The sequence below is a fragment of the Oncorhynchus mykiss genome, chromosome 12 (assembly GCF_013265735.2).
Source record: "Oncorhynchus mykiss isolate Arlee chromosome 12, USDA_OmykA_1.1, whole genome shotgun sequence".
In the NCBI taxonomy this organism is placed as follows: Eukaryota; Metazoa; Chordata; class Actinopteri; order Salmoniformes; family Salmonidae; genus Oncorhynchus; species Oncorhynchus mykiss.
Window position 1 is genome coordinate 97280431 of NC_048576.1, and position 25951 is coordinate 97306381.

General features: G+C 41.8%; 1 protein-coding gene across 2 annotated transcripts in view; it reads left to right on the forward strand.

Moving 5' to 3' along the window:
- Positions 1 to 18516, forward strand: part of LOC110539044 (multidrug resistance-associated protein 1) — a 58889-nt gene extending 40373 nt beyond the window's left edge. For both annotated transcript variants that reach the window (XM_036939399.1, XM_036939400.1), the window contains 8 exons: positions 266 to 465; positions 5895 to 6021; positions 6087 to 6188; positions 11749 to 11895; positions 13297 to 13455; positions 14131 to 14297; positions 14663 to 14857; positions 17983 to 18516. In XM_036939399.1, the coding sequence (XP_036795294.1) occupies positions 266 to 465; positions 5895 to 6021; positions 6087 to 6188; positions 11749 to 11895; positions 13297 to 13455; positions 14131 to 14297; positions 14663 to 14857; positions 17983 to 18091 (1206 nt within the window). In that variant the 3' untranslated portion in view covers positions 18092 to 18516. The remainder of the gene's footprint in view (positions 1 to 265; positions 466 to 5894; positions 6022 to 6086; positions 6189 to 11748; positions 11896 to 13296; positions 13456 to 14130; positions 14298 to 14662; positions 14858 to 17982) is intronic.
- Positions 18517 to 25951: the final 7435 nt, after the last annotated feature.

Here is a 25951-nt window from a genome sequence, read left to right on the forward strand (position 1 = left end):
TCTGCCTGCCTGCCCGTCTGTCCCTCTGAATGTCTGCCTGCCTGCCTGCCCGTCTGTCCCTCTGAATGTCTGCCTGCCTGCCTGTCTGTCCCTCTGAATGCCTGCCTTCCCGTTTAAATGCCTGCCTGCCCCTTTGAATGCCTGCCTGCCTGCCTGCCCCTTTGAATGCCTGCCTGCCTGTCTGTCCCTCTGAATATCTGTCTGCCAGTCAGACTAAGATTAATTTGCCTTCTATATATCCCCCCCCCCCCCATCTCTCCTGTAGAGTTTTTACGTGGCAACATCGTGCCAGCTCCGCCGGCTAGAGGCAGTCAGTCGTTCTCCCATCTACACCCACTTCAATGAGACGTTCCAGGGGGCCAGTGTGATCAGGGCCTTCTCAGAGCAGGAACGCTTCATCCTGCAGGCTAACGGACGCATTGACCACAACCAGACAGCGTACTTCCCCCGCTTCGTAGCCACCAGGTAGGTGTGTGTGTTCTACATGCTTTCTACAAGTATTTTCAACTAATGTTTACATATTTGAAATTATGAAAAGTCTATGATTACATAGATAGAACATGGGACCTTAATCTAACTAACTACAGTAGTCACTGTAATCTGGTGTGGTGTATTATCTAACTAACTACAGTAGTCACTGTAATCTGGTGTGGTGTATTATCTAACTAACTACAGTAGTCACTGTAATCTGGTGTGGTATGTATTATCTAACTAACTACAGTAGTCACTGTAATCTGGTGTGGTGTATTATCTAACTAACTACAGTAGTCACTGTAATCTGGTGTGGTGTATTATCTAACTAACTACAGTAGTCACTGTAATCTGGTGTGGTGTATTATCTAACTAACTACAGTAGTCACTGTAATCTGGTGTGGTGTATTATCTAACTAACTACAGTAGTCACTGTAATCTGGTGTGGTGTATTATCTAACTAACTACAGTAGTCACTGTAATCTGGTGTGGTGTATTGTCTAACTAACTACAGTAGTCACTGTAATCTGGTGTGGTGTATTATCTAACTAACTACAGTAGTCACTGTAATCTGGTGTGGTGTATTATCTAACTAACTACAGTAGTCACTATAATCTGGTGTGATGTATTATCTAACTAACTACAGTAGTCACTGTAATCTGGTGTGGTGTATTATCTAACTAACTACAGTAGTCACTGTAATCTGGTGTGGTGTATTATCTAACTAACTGCAGTAGTCACTGTAATCTGGTGTGGTGTATTATCTAACTAACTACAGTAGTCACTGTAATCTGGTGTGGTGTATTATCTAACTATCTGCAGTAATCACTATAATCTGGTGTGGTATTTATTATATCATTATCTGTAGTACTGTAATCTGGTGTGGTGTATTATCTAACTAACTACAGTAATCACTATAATATGGTGTGGTATGTATTATATCATTATCTGTAGTACTGTAATCTGGTGTGGTGTATTATCTAACTAACTACAGTAATCACTATAATATGGTGTGGTATGTATTATATCATTATCTGTAGTACTGTAATCTGGTGTGATGTATTATCTAACTAACTACAGTACTGTAATCTGGTGTGGTGTATTATCTAACTAACTACAGTAGTCACTGTAATCTGGTGTGGTGTATTATCTAACTAACTACAGTAGTCACTGTAATCTGGTGTGGTGTATTATCTAACTAACTGCAGTAGTCACTGTAATCTGGTGTGGTGTATTATCTAACTAACTACAGTAGTCACTGTAATCTGGTGTGGTGTATTATCTAACTAACTACAGTAGTCACTGTAATCTGGTGTGGTATGTATTATATCATTATCTGTAGTACTGTAATCTGGTGTGGTGTATTATCTAACTATCTGCAGTAATCACTATAATCTGGTGTGGTATGTATTATATCATTATCTGTAGTACTGTAATCTGGTGTGGTGTATTATCTAACTAACTACAGTAGTCACTGTAATCTGGTGTGGTGTATTATCTAACTAACTACAGTAGTCACTGTAATCTGGTGTGGTGTATTATCTAACTAACTACAGTAGTCACTGTAATCTGGTGTGGTGTATTATCTAACTAACTACAGTAGTCACTGTAATCTGGTGTGGTGTATTATCTAACTAACTACAGTAGTCACTGTAATCTGGTGTGGTGTATTATCTAACTAACTACAGTAGTCACTGTAATCTGGTGTGGTGTATTATCTAACTAACTACAGTAGTCACTGTGATCTGGTGTGGTGTATTATCTAACTAACTACAGTAGTCACTGTAATCTGGTGTGGTGTATTATCTAACTAACTACAGTAGTCACTGTAATCTGGTGTGGTATGTATTATCTAACTAACTACAGTAGTCACTGTAATCTGGTGTGGTGTATTATCTAACTAACTACAGTAGTCACTGTAATCTGGTGTGGTGTATTATCTAACTAACTACAGTAGTCACTGTAATCTGGTGTGGTGTATTATCTAACTAACTACAGTAGTCACTGTAATCTGGTGTGGTGTATTATCTAACTAACTACAGTAGTCACTGTAATCTGGTGTGGTGTATTATCTAACTAACTACAGTAGTCACTGTAATCTGGTGTGGTGTATTGTCTAACTAACTACAGTAGTCACTGTAATCTGGTGTGGTGTATTATCTAACTAACTACAGTAGTCACTGTAATCTGGTGTGGTGTATTATCTAACTAACTACAGTAGTCACTATAATCTGGTGTGATGTATTATCTAACTAACTACAGTAGTCACTGTAATCTGGTGTGGTGTATTATCTAACTAACTACAGTAGTCACTGTAATCTGGTGTGGTGTATTATCTAACTAACTGCAGTAGTCACTGTAATCTGGTGTGGTGTATTATCTAACTAACTACAGTAGTCACTGTAATCTGGTGTGGTGTATTATCTAACTATCTGCAGTAATCACTATAATCTGGTGTGGTATTTATTATATCATTATCTGTAGTACTGTAATCTGGTGTGGTGTATTATCTAACTAACTACAGTAATCACTATAATATGGTGTGGTATGTATTATATCATTATCTGTAGTACTGTAATCTGGTGTGGTGTATTATCTAACTAACTACAGTAATCACTATAATATGGTGTGGTATGTATTATATCATTATCTGTAGTACTGTAATCTGGTGTGGTGTATTATCTAACTAACTACAGTACTGTAATCTGGTGTGGTGTATTATCTAACTAACTACAGTAGTCACTGTAATCTGGTGTGGTGTATTATCTAACTAACTACAGTAGTCACTGTAATCTGGTGTGGTGTATTATCTAACTAACTGCAGTAGTCACTGTAATCTGGTGTGGTGTATTATCTAACTAACTACAGTAGTCACTGTAATCTGGTGTGGTGTATTATCTAACTAACTACAGTAGTCACTGTAATCTGGTGTGGTATGTATTATATCATTATCTGTAGTACTGTAATCTGGTGTGGTGTATTATCTAACTATCTGCAGTAATCACTATAATCTGGTGTGGTATGTATTATATCATTATCTGTAGTACTGTAATCTGGTGTGGTGTATTATCTAACTAACTACAGTAGTCACTGTAATCTGGTGTGGTGTATTATCTAACTAACTACAGTAGTCACTGTAATCTGGTGTGGTGTATTATCTAACTAACTACAGTAGTCACTGTAATCTGGTGTGGTGTATTATCTAACTAACTACAGTAGTCACTGTAATCTGGTGTGGTGTATTATCTAACTAACTACAGTAGTCACTGTAATCTGGTGTGGTGTATTATCTAACTAACTACAGTAGTCACTGTAATCTGGTGTGGTGTATTATCTAACTAACTACAGTAGTCACTGTGATCTGGTGTGGTGTATTATCTAACTAACTACAGTAGTCACTGTAATCTGGTGTGGTGTATTATCTAACTAACTACAGTACTGTAATCTGGTGTGGTGTATTATCTAGCTAACTACAGTAGTCACTGTGATCTGGTGTGGTGTATTATCTAACTAACTACAGTACTGTAATCTGGTGTGGTGTATTATCTAGCTAACTACAGTACTGTAATCTGGTGTGGTGTATTATCTAGCTAACTACAGTAGTCACTGTGATCTGGTGTGGTGTATTATCTAACTAACTACAGTACTGTAATCTGGTGTGGTGTATTATCTAGCTAACTACAGTAGTCACTGTGATCTGGTGTGGTGTATTATCTAACTAACTACAGTACTGTAATCTGGTGTGGTGTATTATCTAGCTAACTACAGTAGTCACTGTAATCTGGTGTGGTGTATTATCTAACTAACTACAGTACTGTAATCTGGTGTGGTGTATTATCTAACTAACTGCAGTAGTCACTGTAATCTGGTGTGGTGTATTATCTAACTAACTGCAGTACTGTAATCTGGTGTGGTGTATTATCTAAATAACTACAGTAGTCACTGTAATCTGGTGTGGTGTATTATCTAACTAACTACAGTAATCACTGTAATCTGGTGTGGTGTATTATCTAACTATCTGCAGTACTGTAATCTGGTGTGGTGTATTATCTAACTAACTACAGTAGTCACTGTGATCTGGTGTGGTGTATTATCTAACTAACTGCAGTAGTCACTGTGATCTGGTGTGGTGTATTATCTAACTAACTACAGTAGTCACTGTGATCTGGTGTGGTGTATTATCTAACTAACTACAGTAGTCACTGTAATCTGGTGTGGTGTATTATCTAACTAACTACAGTAGTCACTGTAATCTGGTGTGGTGTATTATCTAACTAACTGCAGTAGTCACTGTAATCTGGTGTGGTGTATTATCTAACTAACTGCAGTACTGTAATCTGGTGTGGTGTATTATCTAACTAACTACAGTAGTCACTGTAATCTGGTGTGGTGTATTATCTAATTAACTACAGTAATCACTGTAATCTGGTGTGGTGTATTATCTAACTATCTGCAGTACTGTAATCTGGTGTGGTGTATTATCTAACTAACTACAGTAGTCACTGTGATCTGGTGTGGTGTATTATCTAACTAACTACAGTAGTCACTGTAATCTGGTGTGGTGTATTATCTAACTAACTACAGTAGTCACTGTAATCTGGTGTGGTGTATTATCTAACTAACTGCAGTAGTCACTGTAATCTGGTGTGGTGTATTATCTAACTAACTACAGTACTGTAATCTGGTGTGGTGTATTATCTAACTAACTGCAGTAGTCACTGTAATCTGGTGTGGTATGTACCAAGCATCTCAGAGTAGGTAGGCTAATCTAGAACCTTCAAGGGTTCTCTGGCTGTCCCCATAGGAGAACCCTCTGAAGAACCCTCTGAATAACCCTTTAAGGTTGCAGGTATAACCCTTTTGGGTTCCATGTAGAACCCTTTTTACAGATGTTTCTAACTGGAACCTAAAGGAGTTCTACCTGGAACCCAAAATACGTTCCTCTATGGGGACAGACAAATAACCCTTTTAGAATCCTGTTTTCTATGAGAGTAGGGATCAGTTCCCTTCCTGTCCATGGAATCCTGTTTTCTATGAGAGTAGGGATCAGTTCCCTTCCTGTCCATGGAATCCTGTTTTCTATGAGGGTAGGGATCAGTTCCCTTCCTGTCCATGGAATCCTGTTTTCTATGAGAGTAGGGATCAGTTCCCTTCCTGTCCATGGTATCCTGTTTTCTATGAGAGTAGGGATCAGTTCCCTTCCTGTCCATGGAATCTTGTTCATTGTGATCCAAACGGAAAAGAACTGATCCTAGATACTACTCTGATACGTTTGATACATAAAGCTATGACCCCTGTGTCATCTTAACCCCTGACCTCTGACCTGCGCAGTCTGCAGGTGAACCTAGAGTTCCTGGAACATGTTCCTATCTGATCGCTCTGTCTTCTGTTGCGTGTTTGTTTGTGTGTGTGTGTGTGTCCAGGTGGCTGGCGGTGAACCTAGAGTTCCTGGGGAATCTGTTGGTACTGGCAGCAGCCACCTTAGCTGTGATGGGCAGAGACACACTGAGCCCTGGTATAGTAGGACTGGCTGTGTCACACTCACTACAGGTACGCACGCACACACACACACACACACACACACACACAGCAGTAACCTGTGATGTGATGTGTAGGTGACAGGTATTCTGAGCTGGATCGTGAGGTCCTGGACTGATGTAGAGAACAACATTGTGTCCGTGGAGAGAGTTAAGGAGTACGCTGACACACCAAAGGAGGTGAGTGGCTGTAAAACTATACTATCCTACCCTCAAAGAGACAATCTAGTTCACTGGTCAGGTATAAACTATACTATCCTACCCTCAAAGAGAGGAGATACTTTACTGGTCAGGTGTAAACTATACTATCCTACCCTCAAAGAGAGGATCTAGTTCACTGGTCAGGTGTAAACTATACTATCCTACCCCTCAAAGAGAGGATCTAGTTCACTGGTCAGGTGTAAACTATACTATCCTACCCTCACAGAGAGGATCTAGTTCACTGGTCAGGTGTAAACTATACTATCCTACCCTCATAGAGAGGAGATACTTTACTGGTCAGGTGTAAACTATACTATCCTACCCTCAAAGAGAGGAGATACTTTACTGGTCAGGTGTAAACTATACTATCCTACCCTCAAAGAGAGGATCTAGTTCACTGGTCAGGTGTAAACTATACTATCCTACCCCTCAAAGAGAGGATCTAGTTCACTGGTCAGGTGTAAACTATACTATCCTACCCTCACAGAGAGGATCTAGTTCACTGGTCAGGTGTAAACTATACTATCCTACCCTCATAGAGAGGAGATACTTTACTGGTCAGGTGTAAACTATACTATCCTACCCTCAAAGAGAGGAGATACTTTACTGGTCAGGTGTAAACTATACTATCCTACCCCTCAAAGAGAGGAGATACTTTACTGGTCAGGTGTAAACTATACTATCCTACCCCTCATAGAGAGGAGATACTTTACTGGTCAGGTGTAAACTATACTATCCTACCCTCATAGAGAGGATCTAGTTCACTGGTCAGGTGTAAACTATACTATCCTACCCCTCATAGAGAGAATCTAGTTTACTGGTCAGGTGTAAACTATACTATCCTACCCCTCAAAGAGAGGATCTAGTTTACTGGTCAGGTGTAAACTATACTATCCTACCCCTCATAGAGAGGATCTAGTTTACTGGTCAGGTGTAAACTATACTAGTCTACCCCTCAATGAGAGGATCTAGTCTACTAGTCAGATGTAAACTATACTAGTCTACCCTCATAGAGAGGAGATACTTTACTGGTCAGGTGTAAACTAAACTAGTCTACCCTCATAGAGAGGATCTAGTTTACTGGTCAGGTGTAAACTATACTATCCTACCCTCATAGAGATTAGATACTTTACTAGTCAGGTGTAAACTATACTATCCTACCCTCAAAGAGAGGATCTAGTTTACTGGTCAGGTGTAAACTATACTATCCTACCCCTCATAGAGAGGATCTAGTTTACTGGTCAGGTGTAAACTATACTATCCTACCCCTCATAGAGATTAGATACTTTACTGGTCAGGTGTAAACTATACTATCCTACCCCTCAAAGAGAGGATCTAGTTTACTGGTCAGGTGTAAACTATACTATCCTACCCTCATAGAGAGGATCTAGTTTACTGGTCAGGTGTAAACTATACTATCCTACCCTCATAGAGATTAGATACTTTACTGGTCAGGTGTAAACTATACCATCCTACCCTCATAGAGAGGATCTAGTTTACTGGTCAGGTGTAAACTATACTATCCTACCCTCATAGAGATTAGATACTTTACTGGTCAGGTGTAAACTATACTATCCTACCCTCATAGAGATTAGATACTTTACTGGTCAGGTGTAAACTATACTATCCTACCCTCATAGAGAGGATCTAGTTTACTGGTCAGGTGTAAACTATATTATCCTACCCTCATAGAGAGGATCTAGTTTACTAGTCAGGTGTAAACTATACTATCCTACCCCTCAAAGAGAGGATCTAGTTTACTGGTCAGGTGTAAACTATACTATCCTACCCTCATAGAGAGGATCTAGTTTACCTGGTCAGATGTAAACTATACTATCCTACCCTCATAGAGAGGATCTAGTTTACTGGTCAGGTGTAAACTATACTATCCTACCCTCATAGAGATTAGATACTTTACTGGTCAGGTGTAAACTATACTATCCTACCCTCATAGAGAGGATCTAGTTTACTGGTCAGGTGTAAACTATACTATCCTACCCTCACAGAGAGGATCTAGTTTACTGGTCAGGTGTAAACTATACTATCCTACCCCTCAAAGAGAGGATCTAATTTACCTGGTCAGATGTAAACTATACTATCCTACCCTCATATAGATTAGATACTTTACTGGTCAGGTGTAAACTATACTATCCTACCCTCATAGAGAGGATCTAGTTTACTGGTCAGGTGTAAACTATACTATCCTACCCTCATAGAGATTAGATACTTTACTGGTCAGGTGTAAACTATACTATCCTACCCTCAAAGAGAGGATCTAGTTTACTGGTCAGGTTAAACTATACTATCCTAGCCCTCAAAGAGAGGATCTAGTTTACTGGTCAGGTGTAAACTATACTATCCTACCCCTCATAGAGATTAGATACTTTACTGGTCAGGTGTAAACTATACTATCCTACCCCTCAAAAAGAGGAGATACTTTACTGGTCAGGTGTAAACTATACTATCCTACCCTCATAGAGAGGATCGAGTTTACTGGTCAGGTGTAAGCTATACTATCCTACCCCTCAAAGAGAGGATCTAGTTTACTGGTCAGGTGTAAACTATACTATCCTACCCTCATAGAGATTAGATACTTTACTGGTCAGGTGTAAACTATACTAGTCTACCCTCATAGAGAGGATCTAGTTCACTGGTCAGGTGTAAACTATACTATCCTACCCTCAAGAGAGGATCTAGTTCACTGGTCAGGTGTAAGCTATACTATCCTACCCTCAAGAGAGGATCTAGTTTACTGGTCAGGTGTAAACTATACTATCCTACCCTCAAAGAGAGGATCTAGTTTACTGGTCAGATGTAAACTATACTATCCTACCCTCATAGAGATTAGATACTTTACTGGTCAGGTGTAAACTATACTATCCTACCCTCATAGAGAGGATCTAGTTCACTGGTCAGGTGTAAACTATACTATCCTACCCTCATAGAGAGGATCTAGTTTACTGGTCAGGTGTAAACTATACTATCCTACCCCTCAAAGAGAGGATCTAGTTTACTAGTCAGGTGTAAACTATACTATCCTACCCCTCATAGAGATGATCTAGTTCACTGGTCAGGTGTAAACTATACTATCCTACCCCTCATAGAGAGGATCTAGTTTACTAGTGATGTGTAAACTATACTATCCTACCCCTCATAGAGAGGATCTAGTTTACTGGTCAGATGTAAACTATACTATCCTACCCCTCATAGAGAGGATCTAGTTTACTGGTCAGGTGTAAACTATACTATCCTACCCTCAAAGAGAGGATCTAGTTTACTAGTCAGGTGTAAACTATACTATCCTACCCTTCATAGAGAGGATCTAGTTCACTGGTCAGGTGTAAACTATACTATCCTACCCTCATAGAGAGGATCTAGTTTACTGGTCAGGTGTAAACTATACTATCCTACCCTCATAGAGAGGATCTAGTTTACTAGTCAGGTGTAAACTATACTATCCTACCCCTCATAGAGAGGATCTAGTTTACTAGTCAGGTGTAAACTATACTATCCTACCCCTCATAGAGAGGATCTAGTTCACTGGTCAGGTGTAAACTATACTATCCTACCCTCAAAGAGAGGATCTAGTTTACTGGTCAGGTGTAAACTATACTATCCTACCCTCATAGAGAGAATCTAGTTCACTGGTCAGGTGTAAACTATACTATCCTACCCCTCATAGAGAGGATCTAGTTTACTGGTCAGGTGTAAACTATTACTTTCCTACCCTCATAGAGAGGATCTAGTTCACTGGTCAGGTGTAAACTATACTATCCTACCCTCATAGAGAGGATCTAGTTCACTGGTCAGGTGTAAACTATACTATCCTACCCTCATAGAGAGGATCTAGTTTACTGGTCAGGTGTAAACTATACTATCCTACCCCTCAAAGAGAGGATCTAGTTCACTGGTCAGGTGTAAACTATACTATCCTACCCTCAAAGAGAGGATCTAGTTTACTGGTCAGATGTAAACTATACTATCCTACCCTCATAGAGATTAGATACTTTACTGGTCAGATGTAAACTATACTATCCTACCCTCAAAGAGAGGATCTAGTTTACTAGTCAGGTGTAAACTATACTATCCTACCCCTCATAGAGAGGATCTAGTTTACTGGTCAGGTGTAAACTATTACTATCCTACCCTCATAGAGAGGATCTAGTTCACTGGTCAGGTGTAAACTATACTATCCTACCCTCATAGAGAGGATCTAGTTCACTGGTCAGGTGTAAACTATACTATCCTACCCTCATAAAGATAATCTAGTTCACTGGTCAGGTGTAAACTATACTATCCTACCCCTCATAGAGAGGATCTAGTTTACTGGTCAGGTGTAAACTATTACTATCCTACACTCATAGAGAGGATCTAGTTCACTGGTCAGGTGTAAACTATACTATCCTACCCTCATAGAGAGGATCTAGTTCACTGGTCAGGTGTAAACTATACTATCCTACCCTCATAGAGAGGATCTAGTTTACTGGTCAGGTGTAAACTATACTATCCTACCCCTCAAAGAGAGGATCTAGTTCACTGGTCAGGTGTAAACTATACTATCCTACCCTCATAGAGAGGATCTAGTTTACTAGTCAGGTGTAAACTATACTATCCTACCCTCATAGAGAGGATCTAGTTTACTGGTCAGGTGTAAACTATACTATCCTACCCCTCATAGAGAGGATCTAGTTTACTGGTCAGGTGTAATCTATACTATCCTACCCCTCATAGAGAGGATCTAGTTCACTGGTCAGGTGTAAACTATACTATCCTACCCCTCATAGAGAGGATCTAGTTCACTAGTCAGGTCTAAACTATACTATCCTACCCCTCATAGAGAGGATCTAGTTCACTAGTCAGGTCTAAACTATACTATCCTACCCCTCATAGAGAGGTTCTAGTTCACTAGTCAGGTCTAAACTATACTATCCTACCCTCATAGAGAGGATCTAGTTCACTGGTCAGGTGCCACTTGAAAATGTGATCTTCTAAAGAATGAAAGATTATTTATATCAATGGGACAGTTGTAGTTTAAACAGAGTTTTAATGAATGAAAATGTGTTTTTATTTCTAGCCATAATCTCACTGTTCTGTGCTCTCATTAACTGTGTTTCTGATGTGGTTAATGTCTTTAAATTAATAACAGCACCTTCTGTTGCCTTGTTGCTGAGGTCTTGATGGGAGATGACATCACAGAGATCCCGTGTTCTAATATGTAATTCTATGGATACCATCTCAGAGATCCAGTGTTCTAATATGTAATTCTATGGATACCATCTCAGAGATCCAGTGTTCTAATATGTAATTCTATGGATGCCATCACAGAGATCCAGTGTTCTAATATGTAATTCTATGGATGCCATCACAGAGATCCAGTGTTCTAATATGTAATTCTATGGATGCCATCACAAAGATCCAGTGTTCTAATATGTAATTCTATGGATGCCATCACAGAGATGCCATTAAATGAATGTGTTCTAATATGTAATTCTATGGATGCCATCACCTGTCCCCTTCCTCTCCCTCATCCCCTACCCAGGCTCCATGGACCATAGAAGGCAGCATGCTCCCGCTGGCCTGGCCCACCCACGGTACCATAGAACTGGAGGAATTCGGACTGCAGTACCGTAAAGGACTGGACTGGGCCCTGAAAGGAATTTCCCTCAGCATTCAGGAGAAAGAGAAGGTCGGGGGTAGACATACTGTATTATAGGGAGATAATGGAGTAATGAGGTTGTTAGGATGATATGGGTATAGGACTGGACAGGAGAGAGATAAGGTAGGAGATAGAGATACTGTGTTATAGGGAGATAATGGAGTAATGAGGTTGTTAGGATGATATGGGTATAGGACTGGACAGGAGAGAGATAAGGTAGGAGATAGAGATACTGTGTTATAGGGAGATAATGGAGTAATGAGGTTGTTAGGATGATATGGGTATAGGACTGGACAGGAGAGAGATAAGGTAGATAGAGATACTGTGTTATAGGGAGATAATGGAGTAATGAGGTTGTTAGGATGATATGGGTATAGGACTGGACAGGAGAGAGATAAGGTAGGAGATAGAGATACTGGTTTACCAGAGCACCCTATTCCCTACGTAGTGCACTACTTTAGACCAGGCCCTGGCACCCTATTCCCTAAATAGTGCACTACTTTAGACCAGGTCCTTGGCACTCTATTCACTACATAGTGCACTACTTTAGACCAGGTCCTTGGCACCCTATTCCCTACATAGTTCACTCCTTTAGACCAGGACCTGGCACTCTATTCCCTACATAGTGCACTACTTTAGACCCTATTCCCTACATAGTGCACTACTTTAGACCAGGTCCTTTGGGAAGCATCCTCTGTTTTATGGTGTTATAGTGAGATAATGTTAGGTTTCATTCTTTCTAAACTCTCTCTCCTCCCCTCCCTCCCACTTTCTCCTCCTCTATCCTCCCTCCCACTCTCTCCTCATCTATCCTCCTCTCCCACTCTCTCCTCCCCTCTCTCCTCCTCTATCCTCCTCTATCCTCCTCTCCCACTCTCTCCTCCCCTCTCTCCTCCTCTATCCTCCTCTATCCTCCTCTCCCACTCTCTCCTCCCCTCTCTCCTCCTCTATCCTCCTCTCCCACTCTCTCCTCCCCTCTCTCCTCCTCCCACTCTCTCCTCCCCTCTCTCCTCCTCTATCCTCCTCTCCCACTCTCTCTTCCCCTCTCTCCCACTCTCTCCTCCTCTATCCTCCTCTCCCACTCTCTCCTCCCCTCTCTCATCCTCCCACTCTCTCCTCCCCTCTCTCCTCCTCTATCCTCCTCTCCCACTCTCTCCTCCCCTCTCTCCCACTCTCTCCTCCTCTATCCTCCTCTCCCACTCTCTCCTCCCCTCCCTCCCACTCTCTCCTCCCCTCCCTCCCACTCTCTTCTCCTCTATCCTCCTCTCCCGCTCTCTCCTCCCCTCCCTCCCACTCTCTCCTCCTCTATCCTCCTCTCCCACTCTCTCCTCCTCTATCCTCCTCTCCCACTCTCTCCTCCTCTCTCCTTCTCTCCCTCCCCCTCCCCCTCTCCCTCCTCTCTCTGCCTCTCCCTCTCCCTCCTCTCTCCAGGTTGGGATAGTGGGCAGGACTGGAGCAGGGAAGTCGTCCCTGGCATTGGGAATATTCCGGATTCTGGAAGCAGCGAAGGGAGATATCTATATAGACGGGATAAACATCGCTCAGATCGGACTGCACGAGCTACGCTCCAGGATCACCATCATACCACAGGTAACACACACACACATATAATAAACACACACACACACACACACATATAATAAACACACACACACACCACAGGTAACACACACACACATATAATAAACACACACACACATGTAATAAACACACACACACAGCACAGGTAACACACACACACATATAATAAACACAAACCACAGGTAACACACACACACATATAATAAACACACACACACACCACAGGTAACACACACACACATATAATAAACACACACACACACCACAGGTAACACACACACACACATATAATAAACACACACACACACCACAGGTAACACACACACACATATAATAAACATACACACACACCACAGGTAACACACACACACATATAATAAACACACACACACACACCACAGGTAACACACACACACACACATAATAAACACACACACACACCACAGGTAACACACACACACATATAATAAACACACACACACACCACAGGTAACACACACACACATATAATAAACACACACACACACACCACAAGTAACACACACACACATATAATAAACACACACACACACCACAGGTAAAAAACACTTTCTGCCTCTGAGATGTCCTCTAACATGGAGGTAATTATGGTTGGCATGGCAATGTTCTCTCTCCCTCCCCCCTCCTCCCTCCCTCCCCCTCCAGGACCCAGTGTTGTTCTCTGGGTCTCTGAGGATGAATCTGGACCCCTTCGATGGCTACTCTGATGAGGAGGTGTGGAGAGCCCTGGAGCTCTCCCATCTCAAGAGCTTTGTGTCGGGCCTGCCGGACAAACTCAACCACGAGTGTTCAGAGGGAGGAGAGAACCTCAGGTACACAAGACTCTGTATCCCTCTATGTAGCTTTCCTATGTCTGTTACTCTCTTTCTCCTCACCCCCCCCCCCCCCCCCCCCCCCCCCCCTGATTCCTCCTTGTGATGTCATCTGGTCCTCTCTCTCTCATCCCTCTCTCCTTCTCGTTTTAACTGTCTCCTCTCCATCTTCCCTCCTTCATTCTTTTCCCTCTCTCCTCTCTTTGTAACTCCTTCCATCTCTCTCTCTCTCTCACACATTAACATTATCTCTCTCTCCCCTCTCTCTCCCTTCTCTCTCTCTCCCTCATTAACATTCTCTCTCTCCCCTCTCTCTCCCCTCTCTCTCTCTCTCTCTCTCTCTCATTAACATAATCCCTATGCAGTCTGGGTCAGCGCCAGCTGGTGTGTCTGGCCCGAGCCCTCCTGAGGAAGACGAAGATCTTGGTTCTGGATGAGGCCACGGCTGCTGTGGACCTGGAGACAGACAACCTGATCCAGTCCACCATCAGAACCCAGTTTGATGACTGCACTGTCCTGACCATCGCACACAGACTCAATACTATCATGGACTACACCAGGTAATATATAGACTGACTCAATACTATCATGGACTACACCAGGTAATATATAGACTGACTCAATACTATCATGGAATACACCAGGTAATATACTGTATAGACTGACTCAATACTATCACGGACTACACCAGGTTATATATAGACTGACTCAATACTATCATGGACTACACCAGGTAATATATAGACTGACTCAATACTATCATGGACTACACCAGGTAATATATAGACTGACTCAATACTATCACGGACTACACCAGGTAATATATAGACTGACTCAATACTATCATGGACTACACCAGGTAATATATAGACTGACTCAATACTATGATGGACTACACCAGGTAATATATAGACTGACTCAATACTATCATGGACTACACCAGGTAATATATAGACTGACTCAATACTATCATGGACTACACCAGGTTATATATAGACTGACTCAATACTATCATGCACTACACCAGGTAATATATAGACTGACTCAATACTATGATGGACTTCACCAGGTAATATATAGACTGACTCAATACTATCATGGACTACACCAGGTAATATATAGACTGACTCAATACTATGATGGACTACACCAGGTAATATATAGACTGACTCAATACTATCATGGACTACACCAGGTAATATATAGACTGACTCAATACTATCATGGACTACACCAGGTAATATACTGTATAGACTGACTCAATACTATCACGGACTACACCAGGTAATATATAGACTGACTCAATACTATCATGGACTACACCAGGTTATATATAGACTGACTCAATACTATCATGGACTACACCAGGTAATATATAGACTGACTCAATACTATCATGGACTACACCAGGTAATATATAGACTGACTCAATACTATCACGGACTACACCAGGTAATATATAGACTGACTCAATACTATCATGGACTACACCAGGTAATATATAGACTGACTCAATACTATGATGGACTACACCAGGTAATATATAGACTGACTCAATACTATCATGGACTACACCAGGTAATATATAGACTGACTCAATACTATCATGGACTACACCAGGTAATATATAGACTGACTCAATACTATCATGGACTACACCAGGTAATATATAGACTGACTCAATACTATTATGGACTACACCAGGTAATATATAGACTGACTCAATACTATCATGGACTACACCAGGTAATATATAGACTGACTCAATACTATCATGGACTACACCAGGTAATATTAAGACTGACTCAATACTATCATGGACTACACCAGGTAATATATAGACTGACTCAATACTATCATGGACTACACCAGGTAATATACAGACTGACTCAATACTATCATGGACTACACCAGGTAATATATAGACTGACTCAATACTATGATGGACTACACCAGGTAATATATAGACTGACTCAATACTATCATGGACTACACCAGGTAATATATAGACTGACTCAATACTATCATGGACTACACCAGGTAATATATAGACTGACTCAATACTATCACGGACTACACCAGGTAATATATAGACTGACTCAATACTATCATGGACTACACCAGGTAATATATAGACTGACTCAATACTATCACGGACTACACCAGGTAATATATAGACTGACTCAATACTATCATGGACTACACCAGGTAATATACTGTATAGACTGACTCAATACTATCATGGACTACACCAGGTAATATATAGACAGACTCAATACTATCATGGACTACACCAGGTAATATACTGTATAGACTGACTCAATACTATCATGGACTACACCAGGTAATATATAGACTGACTCAATACTATCATGGAATACACCAGGTAATATACTGTATAGACTGACTCAATACTATCATGGACTACACCAGGTAATATATAGACTGACTCAATACTATCATGGACTACACCAGGTAATATACTGTATAGACTGACTCAATACTATCATGGACTACACCAGGTAATATATAGACTGACTCAATACTATCATGGACTACACCAGGTAATATATAGACTGACTCAATACTATCATGGACTACACCAGGTAATATATAGACTGACTCAATACTATCATGGACTACACCAGGTAATTTATACACACTTCTATTGTATAAAACATTAGGAACAACTTCCTAATTTTGAGGTGCACCCCCGTTTGCCATCAGAACAGCCTCAATTCGTCAGGGCGTGGACACAAGGTGTTGAAAGCGTTCCACAGGGATGCTGACCCATGTTGACTCTACAAGGTGTTGAAAGCGTTCCACAGGGATGCTGGCCCATGTTGACTCTACAAGGTGTTGAAAGCGTTCCACAGGGATGCTGGCCCATGTTGACTTCAATGTCTCCCACAGTTGTGTCCAGTTGGCTGGATGTCCTTTGGGTGGTGGACCATTCTTGATACACACAGGAAACTGTTGAGCGTGAAAAACCCAGCAGCGATGCAGTTCTTGACACAAACTGGTGCGCCTGGCACCTACTATCATACCCCGTTCAAAGTCACTTAAATATTTTGTCTTGCCCATTCACCCTCTGAATGGCACACATAAACACAATCCATGTCTCAGCTGTCTCAAGGCAAAAAATATATATATTTTAACCCTCCCCTTCATCTACACTGATTGAAGTGGATTTAACAAGTGACAATAAGGGATCATAGCTCTCACACACATCAGATTGAATGGTCTCTCTCTCTACTTTTGTCTCCCTCTCCCTCTCTCTCTTTTTCCCTCTCCCTCTCTCCCTCCCTCCCCTCTCTCTCTCTCTCTCTATCTTTCCCTCACTCTCTCTCTCCCTCTCTCTCCCTTCCTTCCTCTACTTCTCTCTCTACCTCAACCTCTCTCTCTCTCTCCCTTCCTCCCTCTCTTTCCCTCTACTTCTCTCTCTACCTCAACCTCTCTCTCTCTCTCTCCCTTCCTCCCTCTCTTTCCCTCTACTTCTCTCTCTCTACCTCAACCTTTCTCTCTACCTCTCTTTCCCTCACTCCCTCTCACTCCCTTCCTCCCTCTACTTCTCTCTCTACCTCAACCTCTCTCTCTCCCGCTTTCTCCCTTCCTCCCTCTCTTTCCCTCTACTTCTCTCTCTACCTCAACCTCTCTCTCCCCCCACCCCTCTCCCTCTCTGCAGGGTGATAGTGATGGACCGAGGTCTGATCACAGAGATGGACTCTCCCTCCAACCTCATCTCAGAGAGAGGTCAGTTCTACCTGATGTGTAGGGAGGCTGGCCTGGTCTGAGCCCTCCCCAGCCAGGAGGCTCCTGAATCGGGTAAACCCAGCCACGTCACCCCCTCCCCACCCCCAGGGCTGGAGGGGCCAGATCAAACGGCCAGAGGCACTAAGGCAGTAAATACTCTACTAAAGACAAAGAGCTACAGAAATAAAACCCCTTTTCAACTCCTTTCATTTTCAAAACAAACGTTGTGAAAGGATATGAGGAGCGAAGCGTGAAGACAGAAGAGGGATGAGAATGACGTAGGGCTGATGTGGGGATCGGATGATGTTTGAGGCTGTCTGTTTGCATCCCAAAAGGCAGCCGAATTATGGGCCCTGGTCGAAAGTAGTGCGCTGTGTAGGGAATAGGGTGCCATAGGCTCTGGTCAAAAGTAGTGCACTAAATAAGGAATAGGGTGCCAAGGCCCTGGTCAAAAGTAGTGCACTAAATAGGGAATAGGGTGCCAAGGCTCTGGTTAAAAGTAGTGCACTAAATAAGGAATAGGGTGCCAAGGCCCTGGTTAAAAGTAGTGCACTAAATAGGGAATAGGGTGCCATTTTGGACACTTCCTTTGTGTAACCCTTCGTTGGACATTAAGCTTTTTTAACTTTGAACTACTGGGACAGGATATGACATCATTGGACGCTGCTGACCACTCATGGCCTTGTGATGAGGCAGTATCATGTGACGGATGCACGAGGAGAAGAGGAGGAGAGGATGGAGGGATGAATGAATGAGGTGCTCAGCCAGGAAGCAACTTATCAGCAACACACATGTGCGCATATACAACATGCAACACACACAAAACGCAACACACACACAAAACGCAACACACACACACACACACACACACAAAAAGCAAAACGCAACACACACACAAAACAACATGCAGCTGTCATGACGTTGGCCTGGGGGTAGGTTTATGACAGTCATAAATACCTCTTCCCCCCTTTTTCCTCTCTCTACCCTACTGATGTTACATTACCAAACCCCTTGGTTAACATAGAGATTCTGGGAACATCAGAAGGTGGGGGGAAATAAACTATATTCTGGTAATCCGTCCAATTGAACATATGCGGTGGTACTTAATGAATATGATGTCAGTTCGGTTGTCATCTGAGACATTCTCATAAATGATAAGATGACAAACTCTACAGTGGAAAGTCTACACATCAGAGTTATCGGATTCACATGGAATTGTTGTTCAATTTAAATGTTTGAATATGAAATTATTTGTGATGGGATGAAATGTGATTTTAGCCCGCCCCTGTGAAGGGACATGGGCTATAAAACTTTTCAAACACGCCGTCCTCTCCCTTCCTATATAAGCCCATGACGACAATATAACCTCCTGTTCCGAGGATGTAGGACAATGGTCCGATGTCAGAATGGTTCAGATAATAACTAAAGAACGAAGCCAACATCAGCGTGAGCTTTGGTTGCGAATGGTATGAACTTTGAACTCTTATTCACTACAGAAGTGATACCTCCTAGCCGTTGAGTTACCAACAGCAGCTGCAAATGAGGGTTAGGAAGGAACAGACAGAGTATCCCGTCTATCACACAATGACGTTACTACAACGTATCTAATTGACCACCAGAGACATTCTTCAAAGGACAGAGGACTCGGTTTGGCAACACAGCCTTCCATCTACCACCAACCTACCGAAGCGCAGCTCAGAGTAAATATTTATCGCATTTTCCTTTTCCAAATGGGCGGTAATTTAGAATGCATAAGGTACTGTATTTACGATAGCACAGCTTCGCCCTTTGTTCCTCAGTCTTCCCGCTCCTTCACTCAAGCCCAGCCCCTTTTCTTTTGTGTAACCAGCTGTCATATCTGTTCCGCTCGCTAGGGACGTTTTCCTTTATGACGTCATTTGTAATCAAGTTATGATTTAATTATGTGTATGTGTAATTCTGTGTGATTAGTTAGGTATTTAGTAAATAAATAATTAAACCCAATTTTGTATTGCTGATTCATCTTGTTAGCCAGGGTTCGTGAAGATAACCAAGAATTTACAACTTTCAGATGAGACTGAATTAGGGTGACGATTAATATTGACTGCTATTGATGTAAAATATTACTAGGTCTTTAAGAGTTTATTCGGAAGATAACAGCTCTATACAAATAATTTTGTGGTGCCCCGATTCTCTAGTTAATTACATTTACATGATTAGCTCAATCAGGTAATATTAATTACGGAGAAATTATTTTATGGAATAGCATGTCATATCACTTAATCCGGAATAGCCAAAAACATGACACAACACACAAAACATATAATACTGCCTGGATCACACCACATAATACTGCCTGGATTACCCCACATAATACTGCCTGGATTACACCACATAATACTGCCTGGATTACACCATATAATACTGCTTGGATTACACCATATAATACTGCCTGGATTACACCACATAATACTGCCTGGATTACACCACAAAATACTGCCTGGATTACACCATATAATACTGCCTGGATTACACCACATAATACTGCCTGGATTACACCACAAAATACTGCCTGGATTACACCACATAGTACTGCCTGGATTACACCATATAATACTGCCTGGATTACACCATATAATACTGCCTGGATTACACCACATAATACTGCCTGGATTACACCACAAAATACTGTCTGGATTACACCACAAAATACTGCCTGGATTACACCACATAATACTGCCTGGATTACACCACATAATACTGCCTGGATGACACCATATAATACTGCCTGGATTACACCACAAAATACTGCCTGGATTACACCACATAATACTGCCTGGATTACACCACATAGTACTGCCTGGATTACACCGCATAGTACTGCCTGGATTACACCACATAGTACTGCCTGGATTACACCACATAGCACTACCTGGATTACACCACATAGAACTGCCTGGATTACACCACATACAACTGCCTGGATTACACCACATAATACTGCCTGGATTACAACACATAGTACTGCCTGGATTACACTGCATAGTACTGCCTGGATTACACTACATAGTACTGCCTGGATTACACCACATAATACTGCCTGGATAACACTATATAGTACTGCCTGGATTACACTACATAGCACTGCCTGGATTACACCACATAATACTGCCTGGATTACACCACATAGCACTGCCTGGATTACACCACATAGAACTGCCTGGATTACACCACATAATACTGCCTGGATTACACCACATAATACTGCCTGGATTACACCACATAATACTGCCTGGATTACACCACATAATACTGCCTGGATTACACCACATAGTACTGCCTGGATTGCACCGCATAGTACTGCCTGGATTACACCACATAGTACTGCCTGGATTACACCACATAGAACTGCCTGGATTACACCACATAGTACTGCCTGGATTACACTATATAGTACTGCCTGGATTACACTACATAGCACTGCCTGGATTACACCACATAATACTGCCTGGATTACACCACATAGCACTGCCTGGATTTCACCACATAGAACTGCCTGGATTACACCACATAATACTGCCTGGATTACACCACATAATACTGCCTGGATTACACCACATAATACTGCCTGGATTACACCACAGAATACTGCCTGGATTACACCACATAATACTGCCTGGATTACACTACATAATACTGCCTGGATTACACCACATAATACTGCCTGGATTACACCTCATAATACTGCCTGGATTACACCACATAGTACTGCCTGGATTACACCACATAACACTGCCTGCATTACACCACATAGTATTGCCTGGATTACACCACATAATACTGCCTGGATTACATCACATATTACTGCCTGGATTACACCACATAGTACTGCCTGGATTACACCACATAGTACTGCCTGGATTACACCACATAATACTGCCTGGATTACACCACATAATACTGCCTGGATTACAACACATAGCACAGGGAGGCTGTATCAACGTGATCTGATGTGTGTCGGCGTCTTCATACCTCTCTTTGTTTTTCTCCATCACTCTCCATCTCTTTCTCCTCTTCAGTCAGTCTGGAGGGCCGTTCCATCTGTGGCCACAAGGTGGAGTGAGAGGATCATGTAGAAACACAAGGAGCACCAAGCAGCGCTGTTAAACCACACACATCTTCAACACAAAGCAGATTTTATGTGTCCATTTAAATCCCTGTAAATCCACTCCACAGTGGCCTATCAACTTGAAACTTGTCATCACAATCATGGACGTCTCTAAGATGAACTACATTGAATGTTCAAATCAAATCAAATTTTATTTGTCACATACACATGGTTAGCAGATGTTAATGCGAGTGTAGCGAAATGCTTGTGCTTCTAGTTCCGACAATGCAGTAATAACCAACGAGTAATCTAACTAACAATTCCAAAACTATAACTATAACTAACTATACATATGAGATGAGTATGTAAACAAAGTGGCATAGTTAAAGTGGCTAGTGATACATGTATTACATAAAGATGCAGTAGATGATATAGAGTACAGTATATACGTATACATATGCGATGAATAATGTAGGGTATGTAAACATTATATTAGGTAGCATTGTTTAAAGTGGCTTGTGATACATTTTGCATCAATTCCCATTATTTTAGTGGCTGGAGTTGAGTCAGTGTGTTGGCAGCAGCCACTCAATGTTAGTGGTGGCTGTTTAACAGTCTGATGGCCTTGAGATAGAAGCTGCTTTTCAGTCTCTCGGTCCCAGCTTTGATGCACCTGTACTGACCTCGCCGCCTTCTGGATGATAGCGGGGTGAACAGGCAGGGTGGTTGTTGTCCTCGATGATCTTTATGGCCTTCCTGTGACATCGGGTGGTGTAGGTGTCCTGGAGGGCAGGTAGTTTGCCCCCGGTGATGCGTTGTGCGGACCTCACTACCCTCTGGAGAGCCTTACGGTTGTGGGCGTGGCAGTTGCCGTACCAGGCGGTGATACAGCCCGACAGGATGCTCTCGATTGTGCATCTGTAGAAGTTTGTGAGTGCTTTTGGTGACAAGCCAAATTTCTTCAGCCTCCTGAGGTTGAAGAGGCGCTGCTGCGCCTTCTTCACGATGCTGTCTGTGTGGGTGGACCAATTCAGTTTGTCTGTGATGTGTACGCCGAGGAACTTAAAACGTACTACCCTCTCCACTACTGTTCCATCGATGTGGATAGGGGAGTGTTCCCTCTGCTGTTTCCTGAAGTCCACAATCATCTCCTTAGTTTTGTTGACATTGAGTGTGAGGTTATTTTCCTGACACCACACTCCCAGGGCCCTCACCTCCTCCCTGTAGGCTGTCTCGTCGTTGTTGGTAATCAAGCCTACCACTGTTGTGTCGTCCGCAAACTTGATGATTGAGTTGGAGGCGCGCGTGGCCACGCAGTCGTGGGTGAACAGGGAGTCCAGGAGAGGGCTCAGAACGCACCCTTGTGGGGCCCCAGTGTTGAGGATCAGCGGGGTGGAGATGTTGTTACCTACCCTCACCACCTGGGGGTGGCCGGTCAGGAAGTCCAGTACCCAGTTGCACAGGGCGGGGTCGAAACCCAGGGTCTCGAGCTTGATGACGACTTTGGAGGGTACTATGGTGTTAAATGATGAGCTGTAGTCGATGAACAGCATTCTCACATAGGTATTCCTCTTGTCCAGATGGGTTAGGGCAGTGTGCAGTGTGGTTGAGATTGCATCGTCTGTGGACCTATTTGGGCGGTAAGCAAATTGGAGTGGGTCTAGGGTGTCAGGTAGGGTGAAGGTGATATGGTCCTTGACTAGTCTCTCAAAGCACTTCATGATGACGGAAGTGAGTGCTACGGGGCGGTAGTCGTTTAGCTCAGTTACCTTAGCTTTCTTGGGAACAGGAACAATGGTGGCCCTCTTGAAGCATGTGGGAACAGCAGACTGGGATAGGGATTGATTGAATATGTCCGTAAACACACCGGCCAGCTGGTCTGCGCATGCTCTGAGGGCTCGGCTTGGGATGCCGTCTGGGCCTGCAGGCTTGCGAGGGTTGACACCTTTAAATGTTTTACTCACCTCGGCTGCAGTGAAGGAGTGTCCGCATGTTTTTGTTGCAGGCCGTGTCAGTGGCACTGTATTGTCCTCAAAGCGGGCAAAAAAGTTATTTAGTCTGCCTGGGAGCAAGACATCCTGGTCTGCGACCGGGCTGGTTTTCTTTTTGTAATCCGTGATTGACTGTAGACCCTGCCACATAACTCTTGTGTCTGAGCCGTTGAATTGAGATTCTACTTTGTCTCTATAATGTTGTACTGATATCTCCAAAATAACATGGCAACTATTAACAAATCATTATTTACAACTAATGTTCAAAACCATCTGTAATCATCTTCTCCTTTATGAACCATACATCAGATTCACTTCAGATTTTTAGTCTTTAATAGTTTTGAGAAAAAAATAGTTGCTACATTCAAATATGGCCGCACTGTACCTATAGACACATGTTAGCACACATGCTAATGCTACAACATACTTTAAACATTTACTCATGAACCATAAATCAGATTGATTCTAGATTTGGCATATAAGACTTGGTAGACTGGTATATAGATTTGGTATATAGACTTGGTAGACTGGTATATAGATTTGGTATATAGACTTGGTAGACTGGTATATAGACTTGGTAGACTGGAATATAGATTTGGTAGACTGGTATATAGATTAGGTAGACTGGAATATAGATTTGGTAGACTGGTATATAGATTTGGTAGACTGGTATATAGATTTGGTAGACTGGTATATAGACTTGGTAGACTGGTATATAGATTTGGTATATAGACTTGGTAGACTGGTATATAGACTTGATAGACTGGTATATAGATTTGGTAGACTGGTATATAGATTTGGTAGACTGGTAAATAGATTTGGTATATAGACATGGTAGACTGGTATATAGATTTGGTATATAGACTTGGTAGACTGGTATATAGATTTGGTGTATAGACTTGGTAGACTGGTATATAGATTTGGTATATAGACTTGGTAGACTGGTATATAGACTTGGTAGACCGGTATATAGATGTGGTATATAGACTTGGTAGACTGGTGTATAGACTTGGTAGACTGGTACATAGATTTGGTTTATAGACTTGGTAGACTGGTATATAGATTTGGTATATAGACTTGGTAGACTGGTATATAGACTTGGTAGACCGGTATATAGATGTGGTATATAGACTTGGTAGACTGGTATATAGATTTGGTGTATAGACTTGGTAGTCTGGTGTATAGACTTGGTAGACTGGTACATAGATTTGGTTTATAGACTTGGTAGACTGGTATAACGATTTGGTATATAGACCTGGTAGACTGGTATATAGATTTGGTATATAGACTTGGTAGACTGGTATATAGACTTGGTAGACTGGTATATAGATTTGGTGTATAGAGTTGGTATATAGACTTGGTAGACTGGTATATAGATTTGGTAGACTGGTATATAGATTTGGTAGACTGGTAAATATATTTGGTATATAGACATGGTAGACTGGTATATAGATTTGGTATATAGACTTGGTAGACTGGTATATAGATTTGGTATATAGACTTGGTAGACTGGTATATAGATTTGGTATATAGACTTGGTAGACTGGTATATAGACTTGGTAGACTGGTACATATATTTGGTTTATAGACTTGGTAGACTGGTATAAAGATTTGGTATATAGACCTGGTAGACTGGTATATAGATTTGGTATATAGACCTGGTAGACTGGTATATAGATTTGGTATATAGACTTGGTAGACTGGTATATAGACTTGATAGACTGGTATATAGATTTGGTGTATAGAGTTGGTATATAGACTCAATGAATTAGCCTCTAAAGAATTAGAGAATGATTACTTGTTGCATTCATTGTCGGCCACTA